Source organism: Lactuca saligna, chromosome 7 (genome assembly GCF_052625555.1).
Source record: "Lactuca saligna cultivar CGN05327 chromosome 7, ASM5262555v1, whole genome shotgun sequence".
Taxonomy (NCBI): Eukaryota; Viridiplantae; Streptophyta; class Magnoliopsida; order Asterales; family Asteraceae; genus Lactuca; species Lactuca saligna.
The window spans coordinates 90431555-90454038 of record NC_136423.1 but is presented as its reverse complement, the minus strand read 5'-3'; the positions used below and the strand labels follow the sequence as shown (position 1 = coordinate 90454038).

Sequence of the window (22484 nt, the reverse complement as noted above, 5' to 3'; positions counted from 1 at the left end):
TCAACTCTTTGTAATGCCTAATAGGTCAAGTATTGTAAGCATTTCGGAGTTAATAAAAATTAACATTAATAATAAAATGTCCAAAAAGTTTCTATTTAACTACCTACTATGTTTTATATCATTAAACCGGGATCGTACGTAAAAAGAATGCCCAAAACCCGGCTTCGTATACTGAAGTTAAGATTTTTCCAAATTCGGCTTAGCATCAGACAACTGAAAACTCGAATCGGAGATCGAGCGACTTTTGGCCAGAATGACCTAAACGAGAATCGAAGGTCTCGACAATGATTATTCAGCGGTAAAAAGTCTAGCCAAAACCGACGTCAGATAAAGAAGTTATGAATTTTTAAAGAAATTCCTTAATCACGTCATTTTAATAAATAAATAATAAAAATAATTTCGGAATTTGCCGACGGAATCTAAACGAAAGTTGTAGATCGTAGTCTCACCTTCGCGGGGATATAAAGAACGTCGAAAACGGAGTTCGTATGAAGGACATATGAATTTCTGAAGTTTGATAAATAATTTATATATATTTTTTATTGAAAACTTCGGTATTATCCGAAGTCTGAGTCACGCACGTACGCCCCGCGTACACGAGTATGCCCAGCGTACTCGAGGCCACGGTCTTGGATCGTCCACGTCGCCCTTATGCGAGCCTACCCCCCCGTCCCATCCGAAGTGCGAGGCAATCGAGGACTCGGTCATGCGTGACGTACGCGTACGCCCCGCGTACCGAGGCGGTTCCAGCCTCTTATAAATAGGATGCGAGGGTTCCCGGAAATTTTGCTCATTCTCTCTCACTTTTCTTGCGCTTTACCTTGTTTTCCGTGCCCGCACTACCCCGAAGCCCTGATCATTTTGCTCCAAGTCCCGAAGGTCGATTTTACTCCCGAGATTCCCGAGAATCCCGAGAATAATCCGTTTCCCAAGACGAAACTCTGCCCGGTTTTCCATCTCACTATCTTCAAACTTTCAAGTGAGTTCATACCCCTTAATTAACCCTTTTAAATATTCTAAATGCTTTTATATGCTTTCTATGGGGGGGGGGGGGAATACAGGTAAAACACACGACTACTATCGGGTGTTATATATAAAGATTTTTATACACTTTTAGAAAGTGGAATCATGTGTGATTTATAAACTTTATAAGGAACTCCCGTATACAAAATATATTACAATAGCATTCTATCTTTAAAACTATAAATGGTTGTAATGCGTGTGTAAACTAAACATTTTCTTAAACTTAAAGTATATTGTGTCTATCTTAGACTCTACAAAAATGTATGCTTTCATAACATGTGATTCCTTTTCTAGATATTCTAAAACAGCGAGGCACACTTTTAGAAAACTATAATAGGTATAGTTTTATGAGGATATTGCTAACTTTTACGTACTAGAAACACGATTTTCAAGAAATTACTTTCATGAACAATAACAAACGAACATTTCAACACGTAAATTTGTTTTTATACTACGGTTCTGTGAGACATTTACTTCACGTACGTTCGAGTACACATTTCAAATCCTATATTATATACCAGAATCCCTTGGAGGGGGAGCATGGTGTTTGTGTATATATCTATACGGGCTTGACAACCCGTGCCCTGACTGTTAGCTACAATCCACCATTTGGGATGACAAACGTCATAACATTCCAACGCCTGGAGAACGTTGTGTATAGGCATCGCAAGTCAATAGTATGGTTATAAAGCTCACAGGGAGTATTAAAAATACATTGATTTATGAGATTTTCAAACATATTGGTTACTTTTACACTTACATACATTTTGGAAACAAACTTTGGTCTGGAAGGAAGACTACCTTTATACTAGTAGAAAATACAGGATTTTCTAAACACAAACAAACAAGGACAAGATATTTCATTTCATACAAACATTGTCATTAAATAGTTATGAAACTCACCAGCTTAAATGCTGATCTACTCTTTCAAAATTACTTGTATGTCCCAGGGATTCAGTAACTACAGGTATCATTATGCTTTTGATGAAGAGATGCTGCGGCGCCAGTTTAAATCTCATATTTTTTACATCATATTTGTAATTGGTTTTGAACATGTAACTTTTGACAAATGTAAACTTTCAATTATATATATATGATGGTTGTATTGCTTTCTTTACTATGTATTCACTTGTTACGCTACCACATGAAGTCATCCGCCCCCGAACGTTTCCGCCGTTCAGGTTTGGGGGTGTGCCAGATTGGTATCAGAGCAATGTGTATAGTGAACTAAGTATATCGAACCACATAAGATATACAAACTATAAATGCTTAAGAGACTAATACTCTCTGACAAAACGATTTTTATTTATGCCTAAGCCACGTTTCGTGTAACTTAAAAATGTTAGTTCACGCAAGTACAAACACATGCATACAACACATTATTTTCATGTTTATTAACTATACAACAAGTATTTAGACAAGTTGGACACTACGATTGAGACTCGATATATGTAATCAGATTTGGGACAAATATAGCGTGATCAACTATATTTACCTAAAATCGGACCAATGTGTATCGAGGAACGCTCGTAGTGAGCAACAAGTCAAAACTTACCAAAACATCACAAAGATCAAACACAAGAATTTAAATACTATAGGAGTATTTGGTATATACGTTAGATAAATTAGTATTACGTGTCTCAAGTTTTATTCAAATCTTATAACCCTATTCTCGTATAGTCAAATGGCTGGATTTCACCCGCATGGAGACCCCTACTACCCACAACAGGGCATCGAAGGATGGATTGAAGAGGATCCGGAGGAGGATCCGAAGGAGGACAAAGAGCCCATTGAGTTGGATGGCGGGGACGACTCCGGGACAGACTCAGAATCGGAAATAGTCAACCCTCCACCCATTAGGAGGAACTTTCAAGGACCGACTCCCATCTGGGGAAGTCGCCTCGTCCATTGGAGCCAACAACAAAGTATACGCTCTCCCTACAACATGTGCCGAGATTTCTACGATGTCCAAGGTGGAGGTTCAGTCGATCGAGCACTCCCGGTCATGGTGGGCAAACTCGCCAATCAGTCCTACCAATCGGGGGTTCAAGCAAACCGAATCCGAGAGGTTAACGTGGAAGTACAAATCCACACGGCCGATATCAACCGCCTAGAGATATTGCAGAACGACATCCACGTTCGCGCCGAAGCATTCCAAGCACAAGCGAATGCAGCCTTCGCAAAATTGAGGGAACAACAAGCCGCCGTTGATAGGCGTCTTATGGAGTCAAAGCACTCAGATGCAGAATTGAGCTCCAAGCGCAACACACGTCGCAAGTAGTACTTGTGAAAACCTCAAATTTTGTTATAACTTAGGACCTCGGCTAAAAGTCTTTAAATTTCTCGAACTTTGTAATCGGAGACCCTTATAAGAATCAAATTTTCATGATCGTTGTATCAACTTCTATATTAATATAAGTGACACTATTATTACTACGTTGAGTATTTCGTTCAAACCTTGAAAGGTCATCGAGAAACCAAATACTTGTTTCATACTTTCAGTCTTACAAACAACTTTCATTTTTCTATGCTATCATCTGTTGTTGAACCATGGCAATTTGGTTCATGAGACACATTCATTTGTCACTTATTCTTATCCATATCATCATCTTTTAAACGTATAGTTAAAGATGTCGCCACGCAGGAATACCAGACGTAACCCTATCAATGAAACACCGATACCACCACCACCTTCACCTCCTCAATTTGATGATGTCATGTTCCAAGCAGCAGTCACCGCAGCAGTATCAGCTGCCATGTCAAAGCTCAATAACTCGAGTACAAATGACTCGAGAACTGGCACACATCTATCCAACCATGGCGAGAGTCATGGGCAACCCCGAGAATGCACTTATAAGGACTTTACTAATGCCAAACCCCGTATGTTTTATGGAACTGGCGGTGTGATGGCTCTGAGACAGTGGATTGAAAGGATAAAATCAATCTTTGAAATCTACTCCTGCCTCGAGCACAACAAGGTCAAATTTGCATCCTTCACACTCTTTGATAGAGCATTAACATGGTGGAACGGCCACGTTAAAGTACTTACTCTAATAGTGGCAAACTCCATAAGCTGGGAGAGCCTCAAAGCCATGATGATGAGAGAATACTGCCCAAGGGGAGAGATTCAAAGGCTCGAACATGAACTCTGGACTCTCGGAATGGTTGGTACCGACATCGCAACATATACCAACAAATTCTGCAAGCTGGCAATCCTTTGCCCAGATATGATTGCTCCTGAGAGAAAGAAAATAGAGAGGTACATATGGGGACTGACGACCCAATTACGGTCAAGCGTGTTAGCCTCCAAACCTGACACCTTTGAAAGTGCTAAGGAACTGGCACAATCTTTGATTGACTACGGAGGCCATCGGAACTCAACCATTTCTACACCAGAACCACATAGAGGAAACAACAACAACAACAACAACAACAACAACAACAGGAAGAGAGTATGGAATAAAGGGAAGGGTGGGTCTTCCCAAGAACCCGCAAAGAAACAACTGGTTTCGGTAAATGCTGCCACGGTACCTATTACAACTCCCACAAATACCTGCCCAACAAAGCCTTATGAAGGTAACCGTCCAAAGTGCACCAAATGCACTTACCACCACCATGGACCTTGTCGGGAAATGCAGTGCACCAACTGCAACAGAAAGGGGCACACAGCCCGTTTCTGCAAGGAGCCCGCAAGGCCGATCACTCAAGTTCCCAGTGCAGGTATAGGTCAGACTTGCTACGGTTGTGGTGAGGTGGGCCACTACAGGAGAAACTGCCCTAAGGCAGCAAGCACCGGCGGTGTGGGACGAGTTTTGACTATAGGCCACGACGAAGCCATAGCTGACCCAACTATAGTTGCTGGTACTTTCCTCCTCGATAATTCATATGCATGCATATTATTCGATAGTGAAGCGGAGAGAAGCTTCGTGAGTCAAAACTTTATTCACTTACTTAAACCTAAACCTAGCAAACTAGAAAAATCATTCACTGTAGAGATGGCCAACGGAAAAACCGAAAACACTAACTACATATACAAGGACTGTATGTTAACTTTAGACGGTCATTCTTTCCCAATCAATCTCATGCCGGTTCCTATTAAAAGTTTTGACGTCATAGTTGGTATGGATTGGTTAAGTCTTCTTCGCGCCGACATTATGTGTTTTGAAAAATCAATTCGCCTTAATCTCCCGAACAACGAAACATTAGTGATTTACGGCGACAAATCAAGTACGAACCTTCGTATCATTTCGTGCATCCAAGCTCGAAAGTGTTTACGGAAGGATTGTCGAGCATTCCTAGCGCACATAGTCGATACAAGCCAGGAACTGAAGGACATCAAGAACATTCCAGAAGTACGCGACTTTCCCGATATCTTTCCAGAAGAACTACCAGGATTACCACCACAACGCCAAGTCGAATTCAGAATCGACTTAGCTCCAGGGGCTATCTGAGTAGCGAAATCACCTTATCGTCTAGCACCAGCAGAGATGCAAGAACTATCCAGTCAACTTAATGAACTCCTGCAAAAAGGATTCATAAGACCAAGTTTCTCACCTTGGGGAGCACCGGTCTTGTTCGTAAAGAAGAAGGACGGATCATTCCGTATGTGCATCGACTACAGAGAGCTTAAAAAACTTACTGTCAAGAACCGTTATCCTCTACCCCGCATTGACGATTTGTTTGATCAACTTCAAGGAGCAAACTACTTCTCGAAGATAGATCTACGATCCGGATATCATCAACTACGGGTACTTGAAGGGGATATTCCCAAGACAGCTTTCCGAACTCGTTATGGACACTACGAATTTGTCGTAATGCCATTTGGATTAACCAATGCACCAGCAGTATTTATGGACCTAATGAATAGGGTATGCGGTCCCTACTTGGATCAGTTCGTCATTGTCTTTATCGATGATATACTTATCTACTCCCGAAGTAAGGAAGAGCATAGTCAGCACCTACGAAAAGTCCTAGAAACATTGCGATCGGAGAAATTCTATGCGAAGTTCTCTAAATGCAAATTTTGGATTCGAAGAGTCGAATTTTTTGGCCATGTGGTTAGCGAGAAAGGGATACACGTGGACCCCTCCAAAATCAAGGCCATCGAGAACTGGTCGGCACCAAAGACACCTACAAAAATTCATCAATTTCTAGGTCTTGCTGGCTACTATCGCAGATTTATAAAGAACTTCTCTAGCATTGCGAAACCTCTTACTACATTAACCCAGAAAGGCGTGGCCTTCGACTAGGAAGCAAAACAAGAGAAGGCATTCCAGACACTGAAACAGGCCTTGTGCACTGCACCGATACTATCCCTCCCTGAAGGGATAGAAGACTTCGTAGTGTATTGCGATGCGTCAAATCAAGGACTTGGTTGTGTTCTTACGCAGAGAGGTAAAGTTATTGCTTATGCCTCCCGACAGCTTAAGACACACGAAGTGAACAATACGAAACACGGTCTTGAGTTAGGAGCAGTAGTATTTGCTCTGAAGATCTGGAGACACTACTTATACGGAACAAAGAGCACTATTTTCACCGATCACAAGAGCCTTCGACACATTTTTAATCAGAAGGAACTCAACATGCGACAACGACGATGGGTTGAGTTACTCAATGACTACGAATGTGAAATTCGTTATCATCCTGGCAAGGCCAACATGGTAGCTGACGCCCTCAGACGAAAGGAATACACTGGTCGGAGGGTCAGATCTCTGACTATGACTATCCATTCCCACTTATCCACACAAATTAAAGAGGCACAAATGGAAGCTTTGCGACTTGAAAATGTGGCGGGTGAATCCCTGCGGGGAATAGAAAAGAATCTAGAAGTCAAGGGTGGCGGAGCATATTACCTTATGAACCGAATCTGGACGCCGAAACATGGCGGGTTCAGAGACGTGGTAATGACTGAAGCACACAACACGAGGTATTTCGTTCACCCTGGTTCAGATAAGATGTATCTAGATCTTAAGAACTTGTACTGGTGGCCTAACATGAAAGCAGAAATTGCTACCTTCGTAAGTAAATGCCTTACTTGCGCTAAGGTTAAGGTCGAGTATCAAAAACCTTCAGGATTACTACAAAAACTAAAGATACTAGAATGGAAATGGGAACGGATTACTATGGACTTCATAACCAAGTTGCCCAAGACGACGGGTGGACTTGATACCATATGGGTCATTGTCGACAGACTGACCAAATCCGCGCATTTCCTACCCATCAAGGAGACTGACAAAATGGAGAAGCTTACAAGAACTTACTTAAGGGAAGTAGTGCGACTGCATGGTGTTCCGATATCCATTATCTCCGATCGAGATAGTAGATTCACTTCAAGGTTCTGGCAGTCACTACAAAGTTCCCTGGGAACTAGGATGGACATGAGTACAGCCTACCACCCACAAACAGACGGACAAAGTGAGAGAACAATACAAACTTTAGAAGACATGCTGAGAGCCTGCGTGATTGACTTTGGAAAGGCATGGGATATTCATTTACCCCTTGTTGAATTTTCATACAACAATAGTTATCATACAAGCATAAAGGCTGCTCCGTTTGAAGCCCTCTATGGTCGAAAGTGCAGATCCCCTCTGTGCTGGACTGAAGTTGGCGATACCCAGTTAGCTAGAAGAAGAGTTCCTGAATGCACTCTTACCAGTCCGGAAATCATACGAGAAACAACAGAGAAGATCGTTCAGATTCGTGAACTATTGAAAGCCTCTAGAGACCGACAGAAAAGCTACGCTGACCAAAGGAGGAAACCTTTGGAATTCCAAGTACGAGACCACGTTTTATTAAATGTCTCAACGTGGAAGGGTTTAATACGCTTTGGAAATCGGGGGAAACTAAATCCAGGATACATATGGCCTTTCGAGATTCTTGCTAGAATCGGCCCTGTGGCTTACAAACTTAACCTACCGCATGAACTTAGTAACATACATCCAACCTTCCACGTCTCAAATTTGAAAAAGTGTATGTCTGATGAGACTCTTGTTATTCCACTCGACAAAATCGAGATCAACGAGAGCCTCAACTTTGTGGAAGAACCAGTAGAAATCATGGACCGAGAGGTCAAACAAACAAAACAAAGTTGCATACCCATCATGAAGGTTCACTAGAACGCCAAGCGAGGAACTGAATTCACATGGGAACGCGAAGATCAGATGAAACAAAAATACCCTCATCTATTGCATGTTCACTAGTGTCTTTACTACTTTGAATTTCGGGACGAAATTCCCTCTAACAGGGGGATGATTTGACAACCCGATATTTCAACTCTTTGTAATGGCCTAATAGGTCAAGTATTGTAACCATTTTGGAGTTAATAAAAATTAACGTTGATAATAAAATGTCCAAAAAGTTTCTATTTAACTACCTAATATGTTTTATATCAATTAACCAGGATCGTACGTAAAAAGAATGCCCAAAACCCGGCTTCGTATACTGAAGTTAAGATTTTTCCAAATTCGGCTTAGCATCAGACAACTGAAAACTTGAATCGGAGATCGAGCGACTTTTGGCCGGAATGACCTAAATGTGAACCGAAGGTGTCGACAATGATTATTCAGCGGTAAAAAGTCTGTCAAAAACCGACGTCAGATAAAGAAGTTATGAATTTTTAAAGAAATTCCTTAATCACGTCATTTTAATAAATAAATAATAAAAATATTTTCGGAATTTGCCGATGGAATCTAAACGAAAGTTGTAGATCGTAGTCGCACCTTCGCGGGGATATAAAGAACGTCGAAAACGGAGTTCGTATGAAAGAGATATGAATTTTTGAAGTTTGATAAATAATTTATATATGTTTTTTATTGAAAACTTCGGTATTATCCGAAGTCTGAGTCACGCACGTACGCCCCGCGTACACGAGTATGCCCAGCGTACTCGAGGCCACGGTCTCGGATCGTCCACGTCGCCCCTATGCGAGCCTACCCCCCCGTCCCATCCAAAGTGCGAGGCAGTCGAGGACTCGGTCATGCGTGACGTACGCGTACGCCCCGCATACCGAGGCGGTTCCAGCCTCTTAAAAATAGGATGCGAGGGTTCCCGGAAATTTTGCTCATTCTCTCTCACTTTTCTTGCGCTTTACCTCATTTTCCATGCCCGCACTACCCCGAAGCCCTGATCATTTTGCTCCAAGTCCCGAAGGTCGATTTTACTCCCGAGAATCCCGAGAATAATCCGTTTCCCAAGACGAAACTCTGCCCGGTTTTCCATCTCGCTATCTTCAAACTTTCAAGTGAGTTCATACCCCTTAATTAACCCTTTTAAATATTCTAAACGCTTTTATATGCTTTCTATGGGGGGGGGGGGGAATACAAGTAAAACACACGACTACTATCGGGTGTTATATATAAAGATTTTTATACACTTTTATAAAGTGGAATCATGTGTGATTTATAAACTTTATAGGGAACTCCCGTATACAAAATATATTACAATAGCATTCTATCTTTAAAACTATAAATGGTTGTAATGCGTTTGTAAACTAAACATTTTCTTAAACTTAAAGTATATTGTGTCTATCTTAGACTCTACAAAAATATATGCTTTCATAACAAGTGATTCCTTTTCTAGATATTCTAAAACAAACGAGGCACACTTTTACAAAACTATAATAGGTATAGTTTTATGAGGATATTGCTAACTGTTACATACTAGAAACACGATTTTCAAGAAATTACATTCATGAACAATAACAAACGAACATTTCAACACGTAAATATGTTTTTATACTACGGTTCTGTGAAACATTTACTTCACGTACGTTCGAGTACACATTTCAAGTCCTGTATTATATACCAGAATCCCTTGGAGGGGGAGCATGGTGTTTGTGTATAGATCTATACGGGCTTGACAACCCGTGCCCTGACTGTTAGCTACAGTCCACCGTTTGGGATGACAAACATCATAACATTCCAACGCCTCAAGAACATTGTGTATAGGCATCGCAAGTCAATAGTATGGTTATAAAGCTCACAGGGAGTATTAAAAATACATTGATTTATGAGATTTTCAAACATATTGTTTACTTTTACACTTACATACATGTTGGAAACAAACTTTGGTCTAGAAGGAAGACTACTTTTATACTAGTAGAAAATACAGGATTTTCTAAACACAAACAAACAAGGACAAGATATTTCATTTCATACAAACATTGTCATTAAATACTTATGAAACTCACCAGCATAAATGCTGATCTACTCTTTCAAAATTACTTGTATGTCCCAGGGATTCAGTAACTACAGGTATCATTATGCTTTTGATGAAGAGATGCTGCGGCGCAAGTTTAAATCTCATATTTTTTACATCATATTTGTAATTGGTTCTGAACATGTAACTTTTGACAAATGTAAACTTTCAATCATATATATATATATATATATATATATATATATATATATATATATATGATGGTTGTATTTCTTTCTTTACTATGTATTCACTTGTTACACTACCACATGAAGTCATCCGCCCCCGAACATTTCCGCCGTTTTGGTTTGGGGGTGTGACAGCGACCAATACAGTTTCTTGAGGTCTAGATACATCTTGTCTAAACCTGGGTGCACGGAGTATCGAGTCTTATGAGCCTCATTCATGACCACGTCTCTGAATCCCCCAAAATTCAGTGTCTAGATCCGATCCATGAAGTAACGTACTCTGTCACCCTTGATTTCAAGTTTCTTATCCATTCCCCTTAAGGCTTCACCTGCCACATTCTTTTCTCTCAAGGCTTCCCTTTGAACTTCCTTGATTTGTGTGGACATGTGTGAATGGATCATCATGGTTAATGATTTCACTCGGCAGCCCGAGTATTCCTTTCGACCAAGAATGTCAGCTACTACATTCGCTTTTCCTGGGTGATAGCAAATCTCGCATTCGTATTCATTCAGAAGTTCAACCCATCGTCTTTGCCTCATGTTGAGTTCTTTTTGATTGAGAATGTGCTGAAAGCTGTTGTGATCGGTGAAAATCAAGCATTCCGTGCCATAGAGATAGTGTATCCAGATCTTTAACGCGAAAACGACTGCTCCTAGTTCAAGATCGTGTGTAGTGTAGTTGACCTCATGCGTCTTGAGTTGTCTTGAGGCGTAGGTAATAACCTTTCCTTGTTGCATTAGAACACATCCAAGACCTTGATAGATGCATCACAGTAGACCACGAAGTCTTCCGTTCCTTCTGGTAAGGACAATATAGGTGCACTGCGTAGAGCTTGCTTCAGTGTTTGGAATTCAGCATCTTGTCTTTCTTCCCAATTGAAAGTAACACCCTTTTGGGTCAGGGTGGTAAGTGGTTTCTCAATCTTCGAGAAGTTCTGTATAAACCTTTGATAATAGCCAGCAAGGCCCAAGAATTGTCGGATTTCCGTTGGGGTTTTGTGAGCTGACCAGTTCTCGATGGCCTTGATTTTTGAGGGGTCCACGTGTATCCCGTCTTTGCTAACCACGTGACCTAGGAAATCTACTTTCCGAATCCAAAATTCACACTTTGAGAATTTTGCGTATAGCTTTTCGTTTCGTAGAGTTTCCAAGATTTATCGGAGGTGCTGACCATGTTCCTTTTTACTCTTTGAATAGATGAGTATATCGTCTATGAACACGATCACAAATTTGTCCAGGAATCAACGACACACTCGATTCATTAAGTCCATGAACACTACCGGTGCATTTTTTAATCCAAAGGGCATCACTACAAACTCGTAATGACCATAACGAGTTTGAAAGGCTATTTTGGGAACATCTCCTTCCGAGACTCGCAACTGATGATACCCAGATCTCAAATTGATCTTCGAGAAATAACTCGATCCTTGAAGTTGGTCGAACAAGTCGTCAATGCAAGGTAAGGGATCTCGGTTCTTGATAGTGAGCTTGTTGAGTTCCCATTAATCGATGCACATACGGAAAGATCCATCCTTCTTCTTTACGAACAGGACTGGTGCTCCCCAAGGTGAGAAGCTTGGCCTGATGAATCCTTTGTTGAGCAATTCGTTTAATTGGCTGGATAATTCTTGAATCTCAGCTGGTGCCAGACGATACAGCGACTTAGCTACTAGGGTAGCTCCGAGAATTAAATTGATCTAGAACTCGACTTGTCGTTCTGGTGGGACACCAGGAAGATCTTCAGGGAAGACATCAGGAAATTTACAGACTTTTGGAATGTATTTGAGGTCTTTCCCTTCTTTTTCCTTATCTACTACGTGGGCTAAGAAGGCATAGTACTCCTTACGCAGGTATTTTTGGGCTTTGACGCAAGAGATGATTTGTAAATTGGTATCGGGTTTGTCACCATAAATGACAAGAGTTTCGCCGGTTGGCAGGTTTAAGCGAAAGGCCCTTTCGCGACAAAAAATATCAGCACGGTGTAGGCTTAACCAATCCATATCGATGATGATATCAAAGCTCTTTATAGTGATCGGAATTAGATCGATTTGAAATGAATGTTCATTTAGAGTTAGTGTGCAGCCTATGTACATATCATTTGTGCTTTCTATTATATTGTTTCCCATTTCTACTTTAAATATCTTATTGAGTGATTTAGGGTTCTGTTTTAGTATGTGTTTGTATTTATAACTCATGAAACTCCTTTCCGCACCACAATCAAAGAGTATGCATGCATAAGCATTATTGAGGAGAAACGTACCCGTAACCACCGTGGGATCAGCTATTTCTTCGTTCTTCCCTATTGCCAACACTCTTCCTATGCCACCAGCAATCCTTGCCTTAGGGCAGTCTCTCTTGTAGTGTCCAGCCTCACTGCATCCATAACATGCCTGGCCCACCCCGACTCCAGTGACTTGGGTGATTGGTCGTGCCGGTGCGTTACAGAAACGGGCAGTGTGCCCTTTCTTGTTGCAACTGTTGCAGTGCATCTCCTGACAATTTCTGTTGCTATGGAAGTTGCATTTGCTGCATTTCGGTAGGTTCCCAGCGTATTGCTTCGTTGGTGCAGGGATAACTAGAGCAGCAGTGGGGGTAGTAGCGGCATGGAATGCCACTATTTGTTGCCTCTTGGGAGGTTCCTGTGAAGACTGGCCCTTCCTCTTGTTCCAGAACTTCTTCTTGCTGTTGTTTTTGGTACTGATGTTGTTGTTGTTGTTTCCTAGGGTTTGCTCTGGGACAGCAGTTGCGAAGCCTTGACAGATTCCATGGTCAATGAGATCTTGTGCCAACTGTTTGGCGCTATCGAAAGTGACTGGTTTGGAAGGTACTACACTTCCTCGAATCTGCGGTGACAGTCCCCAGAGGTATCTTTCGATCTTCTTGCTTTCAAGAGCAACCATCCCTTATAAAAGGATTGCCAAGTCACTAAACCTATTGGTATAGGTCATGATGTGCGAGCCTACCATAGTAAGGCCCCAAAGTTCCTGCTCTAGCTTTTCTACTTCACCCCTTGGATAATACTCTTGCATTAACAATTGTTTTAGATTCTACCACTCCATAGAATTTTCCACTACCACGGTTAGTGACTTGATGTGTCCATTCCATCACGTTAGGGCTCTCTCGGGGATTGTACCGGTAGCAAATTTTACCTTGCTCACTTCCAGACATGCACAGATCTCGAAAACCACTTCTGTTTTCTCTATCCATTATGATAGAGCCCTTATCCCTCCAGGTCCATTAAAAGTTATGGGCTTGCTATTGGTGAAGTCCTTGAAGGTACAATCCACTGAACGACCTGGATGTTGGCCATCCGTAGAGCTATTCACTCCTCCTCCCGACCCATTATTACTCATATGTGCCATTGTCGCTGTTATAGCAGCTATCAATGCGGCATTTTCCGTCGATGGAGGTATCGTGCCCGGCCTGGGTCTTAGGTTTGGACGAGGAGGCATCGCGCTGCGAAGAAATAAAAATAAAAGATTATAAGTTTTGGTGGTTGAGAGTTGAATGATAACGAGTTAACTATCTTTAATAGTTCAAGAATTCTATTTGACCAACACAGGGCTTTGAGTTTGATTCACCAATGGAGTTTGAATAACAATAAACAAACTCATGAACTCGAATGAAATGCACAGAATTAACACACGAAAGAGGTATGCCCTATATATATTAAAAATATGGTTGCGTTACACCCGAACATAGAAGATTTTGACCTTTCTAAATGACTCTGATTACAGAAAGTTAAAGAAGGTAAGACTTTTAGCTGATGGTCCTATTCTATATCAAAATTTGGGAGTTAGGCGAGCACTACTTGTTTTGCAGATTACGCTTGGAGCTTCACTCCGCATCTGATTTCATGACTCCCATGAGATGCATGTCAAAGGCAGCTTGTTGCTCCCTCAAATCTCTCATTTCGGAGAGAGTTGTAGTTATTTGTTCCTGGAGGGAGTTGGTGTGGAGTTGAGCATTCCCTTCTAGGATGTCTAGGCGATGGATATCAGCTGCATTCTCTTCCATCCTTATGCCAACCTTGCGAATCCATTTTGCTTGGACTCCGGATTGATAAGCCTGATTGGCATGTTTGCCTACCACAACTGGGAGGGCTCGATCAGCTGAACTTCCCCCACTAACATCGTAGAAGTCCCGACACATACCGTAAGGAGGACGTAGTCCTTGCTACTGGCTCCAATGGTGGATGTGGCTTCCCCAGACGGGAGTTGGTCCTTGAAATCCCATCCTGAAAGGAGGTCGAACAGATAGAGGTCGGATGGCTGACAGATTGATTACCTCAGGCTCTGTAGCTGAGCTATATGAATCTTCCTCTTCCTCGTCTTCCATGGGTTCCTCCTTGTTGTCGTCTACAATGCATCCTTCATTACCTTTGTTGGGGTAGTAAGGTTCGTCGGGGTGATGAAATCCAACCATTGAGTCTATACGAGAATAGTTATAAGAATTGACTATAAGCTAAAGCACGTAAAGTTTTAACCTTAAGTTTTATGGTTGAAGATATCCAAATACTCCCATAGTATTCTTAACGATATGATCTTAGTAAGTTTTAAATTTGTTGTCCACCGCAGACACTCCCTGGCATACGTTAGTCGGCTCTCGGATAAATATAGTTGGTCAGGCTATATTCATCCCAATTTCGATTACATATCCCAACGCACACCTGTACTGCACAATTTATTTATAATACTTATATATTGCTCTAAGTATGAAAATAAATCGTTGTATGCATGTATTTGTGCTTTTACGACTCAAATATTTTAAGTTAAAATGTAACGTGGTTCAGGTGTAAAAACGTTTTGTTAGAGACTTTGAGTCCTTATACATTTATAGTTTGTATATCTTATGTGGTTCGATATACTTAGTTCACTATAAACAATGCTTTGATACCAATCTGCCACACCCCCAAACCAAAACGGCGGAATCGTTCGAGGGCGGATGACTTCATGTAGTATTGTAACTATTGAATACATAGTAAAGAAGGTAATACAACCATCAGAGATATAATTTAAAAGTTTACATTGTTGAATGGTACTTGTTTCAAAACAAATTACAATATGATGTCAAATGAAACTAAACTGACGCCACAATCCCCCTTCTTCAAAAGCTGTTTGTTTACCTGTTTTACTGAATTCCTGAGAAATACAAGTAGCTTTGAAAGAGTATATCAGCATTTAAGCTGGTGAGTTCATAAGTATTTAGTAACAATGTTTGTATGAAATAGAATGAAATGGTTTGTACATGTTTGAATGTTCCGAGAAAATCCCATATTTTATACTATAGTAGATGGTAGTTTAATTGTTCCAAAACTTGTAATGCAATAGAGCTTTTCATGCCTAATATAGTAGGTTTATGTATAATTCACCAAGACATTCGAAGAACCCTATAAATCCATGTGTTTTTAATACTCCATGTGAGTCTTATAACCATGCTATTTGACCAGGATACCTATAAAAACGTTCTTCGAGCATTGGAAAGTTATGACGTTTGTCACCCCAGGCCTGCCGGCCTAGCTGTAGCTAACAGCTTAGGTGTGGAATTGTCAATCCCGCATAGATCTATATACAAGTATCACGCTCCCCCTACAATGTATTTTGGTATATAATACAGGACTTAAAATGCATACTCGAAAGTACGTGAAATGTCTCACAAAACCTAGTATAAAACAGATTTACGTACGAAAATGTCCATTTGTTCTTGTGTATGAAAATATCTCTTTGATATAGTGTTTCTAGTATGTAAATGTTCATGATTTTCTCGTAAACTATACCTATTATAGTTTTTCAAAGTGTGTTTCATTCGTATAGTAAACCCTAGTGTAATGCTCACTTGGTATGTAAAGTATAATAGTTATAGTGACATAAGTGATCACATATACTTAAAGTATAAATAAAGTGTTTGATTCGTGTAAATATATAAACATGTTTTAATTCAAAAAGACAAGACGTTATCGAGAATATATATATATATATATATATATATATATATATATATATATATATATATATATATATATTGCATACAAAAGTTCCCATGTAGTAGTTATGAATAATATATGATTTATATGATAAAAATAGTATATAGTGAAACTTTATGTTACACACGATAATAACTGTGTGTTTACTTGTATTTCCACCAACCCCCCCCCCCCCCCCCTTTTAAAAGTGTATAAAAAGCGTTGATAAAACATTTGAAAGTGTAGTTTATAGGGGTATGAACTCACCTGATAGATTGAAGAAGGTGAGATGAAAACCGAGCAGAACTTTGACTTGAGAAAGCGGATTTTCTCGGGATTATCGGGAATCTCGGGAGCGTAAACTTCCTTCGGGGCTCGGGTATGAAAACTAGGGCTTCGGGTATTTCTTGCACATAAAACGGAGTAAAAACGCAAGAGAAAGAGAGGAATGGAGCGATTTTACCCGGAACCCTCGCATCCCTTTTATAGGGGGCTGAAGACCCTCGGTACGCTGGGCGTACGAGGTTACACGGGGCGTACGCGTACGTCATGGCTTACCTTATCCTCGTCTGTCAGACTTCGGATGGGATGAGACGTAGAGGCGTAGATGGGCGATGTGGATGTTCCGAGGCCTAGAACCTGAGTATGCTGGGCGTATGAGGGTACGTTGGGTGTAACTCGAATCAGTCTGGTGACTCCTCCTTCGGATAATACCGGGATTTGAATTAAATTTTATATTTTAATTATTTAATAAATTTCAAAAATTCATATCATTTTCATACGAACTCCATTTTCGACTTTCTTTATATCCACGCGTAGGTGTGACTACACTCTACAACTTTCGTTTAGACTCCGTTGGCAAATTTTGAAATTATTTTTATTATTTATTTTTAAAAGGTCGGGGCAGGAAAATTCATTTAAAATCCATAACTTCTTTATCCGATGCCTGTTTTTGCCAGATTTTTACCGTTGAAATACGATTGTCGAGACCTTCGATTCTCATTTAGGTCCTTCCGGCCAAAAGTCGCTTGATCTCTGTTTCGAGTTTTTAACTGTCTACCGCTATACCGAACTTCGAAAATTTATAACATCCTCATACGAGGTTAGATTTGGGCGTTCTTTTTTTGTATGTTCATGGCTTAATGATAACTACGACTTTTATTTAAATACCTAAGGCTAATAAGTATATTATTGAAATTTCTCGATTTACGTTTAACCGTATTGACGGTTTTTGTTGTGAATCTTTGGTTGGTCATAACTTCTTCATTATGGCACGGTTTTCAGTGTTCTTTATATTTCTGAAAATCTTGACATGATAACTATCATTTTAGGCAACCCAAAAGAGACTTTTGAACATTTTATTTTTTATGCTAATTTCATTATATCAAAAGAGATTACAAATTTTTGACTTTTTAGGTCATTACATTGATTCGAAGTATCGGGTTGTCATATAGAGGAACCGTTACAAATGGATTGCTAAGCTTTGAGAATGTCAACTTTGCTCCCAAGTTAAAACATCGCTTGTTGAGTGTTTCCCAAATTTGTGACAAAGGATATTCTACTCATTTCACTGACAAAGAGTGCATGATTCTCAAGCCAGGCATTGTCATCCCAGAAGAGTGGATTCTTGTCAAATCAAAGCGGAAATGCATATATTTTTGACATAAACAACAACATTCCTGAGCAATTCAATTGCCTCTTTTCGAAGGTCTTAGAACAGAATGCAATGTTGTGGCACCGAAGACTCAGTCATGCTAATGCTAAGAACCTAAATCGTCTCGTGAAAATGAGATGGTCTGTGGCTTACCTGTCAGAGATTTCATAACTTTTGAGAAGTGTGTGTCATGCGCCCAGGCTAAACATCATAGAAAATCAAACCTGCCAAAACAGGTTAACTCAATCAGTCAGGTGCTCCAGTTATTACATACGGATTTATTTGGTCCAGTCAACGTCCTCAGCATCAACATAAATTCATTTTTTTTTGTTGTGATTGATGACTTCTCTCGTTTTACGTGAGTTTTCTTCTTATCCAACAAAGTTGGGGTTGCTGATCTGGTAAAGAAGTTCAAAATGTTGATTGAGAACCAAAATAACAACCGGGTGAAGGCGCTTCATACTGATAATGGAACAGAATTCAAGAATGTTGTTCTTGAGCATTTTTGCGCAGAAAAGGGAATTATGTGTCAATACAGCTATGCTCACACACCTCAACAAAATGGTGTTGCTGAGAGAAGAAATATAACATTGAAAGACGCTGTGAGGGTGATGCTATGTGACTCCAAGTTACCTGTTTTCTTTTGGGCTGAGGCGATTAACACTGCTTGCTACGTTCAAAATCGTGTTTTAATCAATAAAGCTCATATGAAGACATCGTATGAAATTCTATATGGCCATAAGCCTTCTGTCAATCATTTCCACATATTTGGCTGCCCTTGCACCCTTCTTCACCTGGAGTCCAACCCAAAGTTCAATGCTAAAGCTGTTGATTGTTATTTCGTAGGATATGTTGCACGCACTGCGTATAAAGTTTACAATACGAAGACGAAGCAGATTGTAGAATCCTTCGATGTACGTTGGCTGGCGGAGAATGAAATGGATGCACGAGTGGGCTCTGATTGGTTATTATATTACACATCGCTTTTCAAATCCATAAATTTATCTTCATATGGTTCATCTGGGTATTCCTCTGGTTCAAAGATTGTTTCTAAAGACGAAGATGAAGAAGCTGTTTACATACCTCCAATGGTATCTTCTTCACCACCTGAGGGGGAGTCATCTACTACACCTGAGGGGGATGTTCCACTTGATAGTTAAAAGTCTCCAGTTCAAAATGATACCCCTGATGCTGATGCTACACCTCTTACCCTTTTGTAAGAGATTTCATGTCTACAGAAGCTTCCGCTGTTATTCCAACTTTTATGGAACTACTCTTTTCCTGAAGAAATTGCTAATGAGTTTGTAGTAGATTCATCTAATGTTGAACAATCAGCAAATGATGGATTTTTCAATATTCACAATCTTCCCGTTTCACTCAATGATATCAGCCAGGAGATACCCTCAACAATTCAACGTGATCATCCGATCGAAAACGTCATTGGTCAGCTGGGCGATAGAGTTAAAACTAGAAGTCAGAATGGAGATGTTAATACATGTCTCTATTCTTTCTTTATCTCTCAAATAGAGCCTAAGAACATTGAAATGGATTTGAATGAGCCTAGTTGGTTTGATGTTATGCATGGGGAGCTGAATCAATTTGAGAAGCTCGGGGTTTGGAAATTGGTTGAGTTATCAAAGGGAAAAACGTCTCTTGACACACACTGGGTCTATCAAAACAAGCAAATTCTAGTGTCATTGTGCGCAATAAGGCAAGATTGGTGGTTCACGGGTTTAGACAGATCGAAGGTCTTGACTACACTGAGGTTTATGCTCTAGTAGCTCGCTTGGAGGCTATTCGTATCTTCCTTGCATATGCTTCCTACATGAGCTTCACAGTTTACCAAATGGATATCAAGATAGCCTTCTTGTATGGCAAGGTGAAGGAAGAAATCTATGTTGATCAGCCCCGTGGGTTCGTTAACTCGAAGTTTCCTAATCATGTCTACAAGTTGGACAAGGCTTTTATGGGTTGCATCAAGCTCCTCGAGCGTGGTATGCGACTCTCACAAAGCATTTGCTCAAGCATGGATACTCGTGTGGCACTATTGATCAAACTTTGTTCATATAGCATGTGGATAATGATCAGATTCTAGTCCAGATCTACGTTGACGACATTATATTTAGGTCTACCAGCCCACAACTATGCAAAGAATTTGAAGGAGTTATGAAAAAGAGGTTTGAGATGAGTTCATTGGGTAAGATGACCATGTTTCTGGGGCTTCAGGTCAAACAAAATTCAACTGGAATCCTGCTCAATCAAGATAAGTATGTTGAGGATATTCTTGATAAGTTCGGGTTTCAAGACGCAAAACCTGCATCAATGCCGATGGCCAAAAGACCCATGCTGACTCCAGATACTGATGGCGAATCCGTAGATCAGACTCACTACAGATCGATGATCATATCGTTCATGTATCTTACTGCAAGCCATCCAGACATCATGTTTGCAGTTTGTCAATGCGCATGTTATCAGGCTAATCCTAAACTTTCACACATTATTGTTGTCAAAAGAATCTTTCAGTATATCAAAGAAAGCCCAAAATTAGGTCTTTGGTACCCGAAAAATTTTTAATTTGATTTATATACATTTGCTAACAGTAATTATGGAGGTTGTGAGCTTGACAGGAAATCTACTTCAGGAGGGTGTCAATTCCTTGCAGACCGGCTAGTGTCATGGTAGTTATCTGGATCCAAAATCAGCTATTGGATTACGGTTTGAATTATCTAGAAACCCCCATTTACTGTGACAAATTACGGTTTGTAGGTAATGCTCGGATAGGTTGAGAAGGGATATATATATATATATATATATATATATATATATATATATATATATATATATATATATGTATATATATATATATATGTATGTATGGGAATCTAATGGTTACATTAAAAGAACCCGTATCTAGAATTGTGGATTAACTTTTCCTCGATCTACGGACGTTGTCCTTAATTCCGGTATTGATAGGGTGACTGGGGAATTCCGATTAATTAGGTCTGTAGAAGGTTATTTTCTTTCTTTTTGTTTGTTAGTCATATGTTGCCTCCTCTACGTGATCGAGAGATCTGACCTGGACTGTAACATATGCAACTCTATCCTTTTGCATCCTCTATCTATGCAACTCTTTCTATATGTTAGCCACATATTGTCTCCTTTGCATGACTTACAATCCGACCTGGTACACTGTATATGCATCATTTTTTTCTCAATCCCTCTAAAACTTCAGTTAGTCATATGTTTCACCCTCTGCGTGATTGGAAGAGATCCGATCTGGGTGTGTAGCATATGCATTCTAAATCTATCTTCTTTCTCAATAATTGTCTACTCACCTGATGTAAGGAGTATTCTAGAAGTCCTTGATTACTGGAGCATATCAGGAAGTGGGAAACATGTTCTAGTACAATTAAAATTGAACACTTGCAGATTGTCTGTAGATCTCGCTGCTAAATTTAGGTGGACAACAATATCCCTGGTCGTCGTCAGCTAAATGGTCTCTAGGAAATTTATCAAAGAATATAGGATCAAAAATGTCTTGTCTTTATTAGCTTGTCCAAATTTATCACAATTTTTCGTGTTTAAGTGGATCACAATACCGGCGATCGACCAGAAATAGACATGAAGGTGAAGGTACCGACAACTGGATTAAGGTTGTCTAACAACTTTAATCCCTGTGTGACAAAATTATATTCAGTGTGTGTTGAGATAAGTTTAGTCTTCTTGTATTTTAATTTTTAATTTTTAATTTTTTTTATTTATTTTATTTTTATAATTGTCAAAATTTTAAATTTTAATTTTTAGAAATTATTTTGTTTTATTTTTATTTTTATTTTAGTTTATGTTAATTTTTATTTTAATTTTTAAATCCTCGAAATGTTTCATTTTTTAAATATTTAGCATTTGGACTGTGTATTATACTGTGTTGAAGATAAGTAAAATCGCACAGGGTATAAAAGGTGGGTTTACAGCTGGAAACCCTTCCACTCCTCATTTCTTTCTTTCCGGCTGCAAACTCTCTCCCACTCTCTCACATCTCGAAAAAAAAATCTTGTTTTTGTGAAATTGCTCGGTGAATCTTGAAGGTATGTCAAAAACGACTACGAATATGTGTTTACTTCATGAAATCGACGGGTTTTGGGGCTTCAATCGAAGAAAAACCGTTTGTCGAAGCTTACGGCTGAAGCTTACAGCGAAGGAGCTTACGGCCGTAAACCTTAGGTTGAAAGTAAACTCCAGTTTGGTCAAAATAATTTTTAGGGCCAAATTTAAATCGATTAAATAAGAAAACTTAAAACATTAATTGCTCAAATGTCTTTGTTTTCTTACTTGGCTCGTTTTAGTGCATATCAAATGGCTAACTTGAAATTTGCGGACATGCACAACTTGGATATCGTGCTGGCTGACCCTCTTGTAGCACATGGAGAATTCAAGTCAATGATTCACAGGCTGAGAGACTGCT

At 39.8% G+C, this 22484-nt stretch overlaps 1 protein-coding gene across 1 annotated transcript; it reads left to right on the top strand.

Annotated features, from left to right (window-relative positions):
- Positions 1 to 18438: 18438 nt before the first annotated feature.
- LOC145007115 (uncharacterized) lies at positions 18439 to 22085 on the top strand. The gene is made up of 4 exons (XM_078966102.1): positions 18439 to 19113; positions 19261 to 19509; positions 20093 to 20436; positions 21923 to 22085. Exons 1-4 carry the CDS (start codon positions 18439 to 18441, stop codon positions 22083 to 22085), a joined length of 1431 nt encoding a protein of 476 aa, XP_078822228.1.
- The last annotated feature ends 399 nt before the right edge of the window (positions 22086 to 22484 follow it).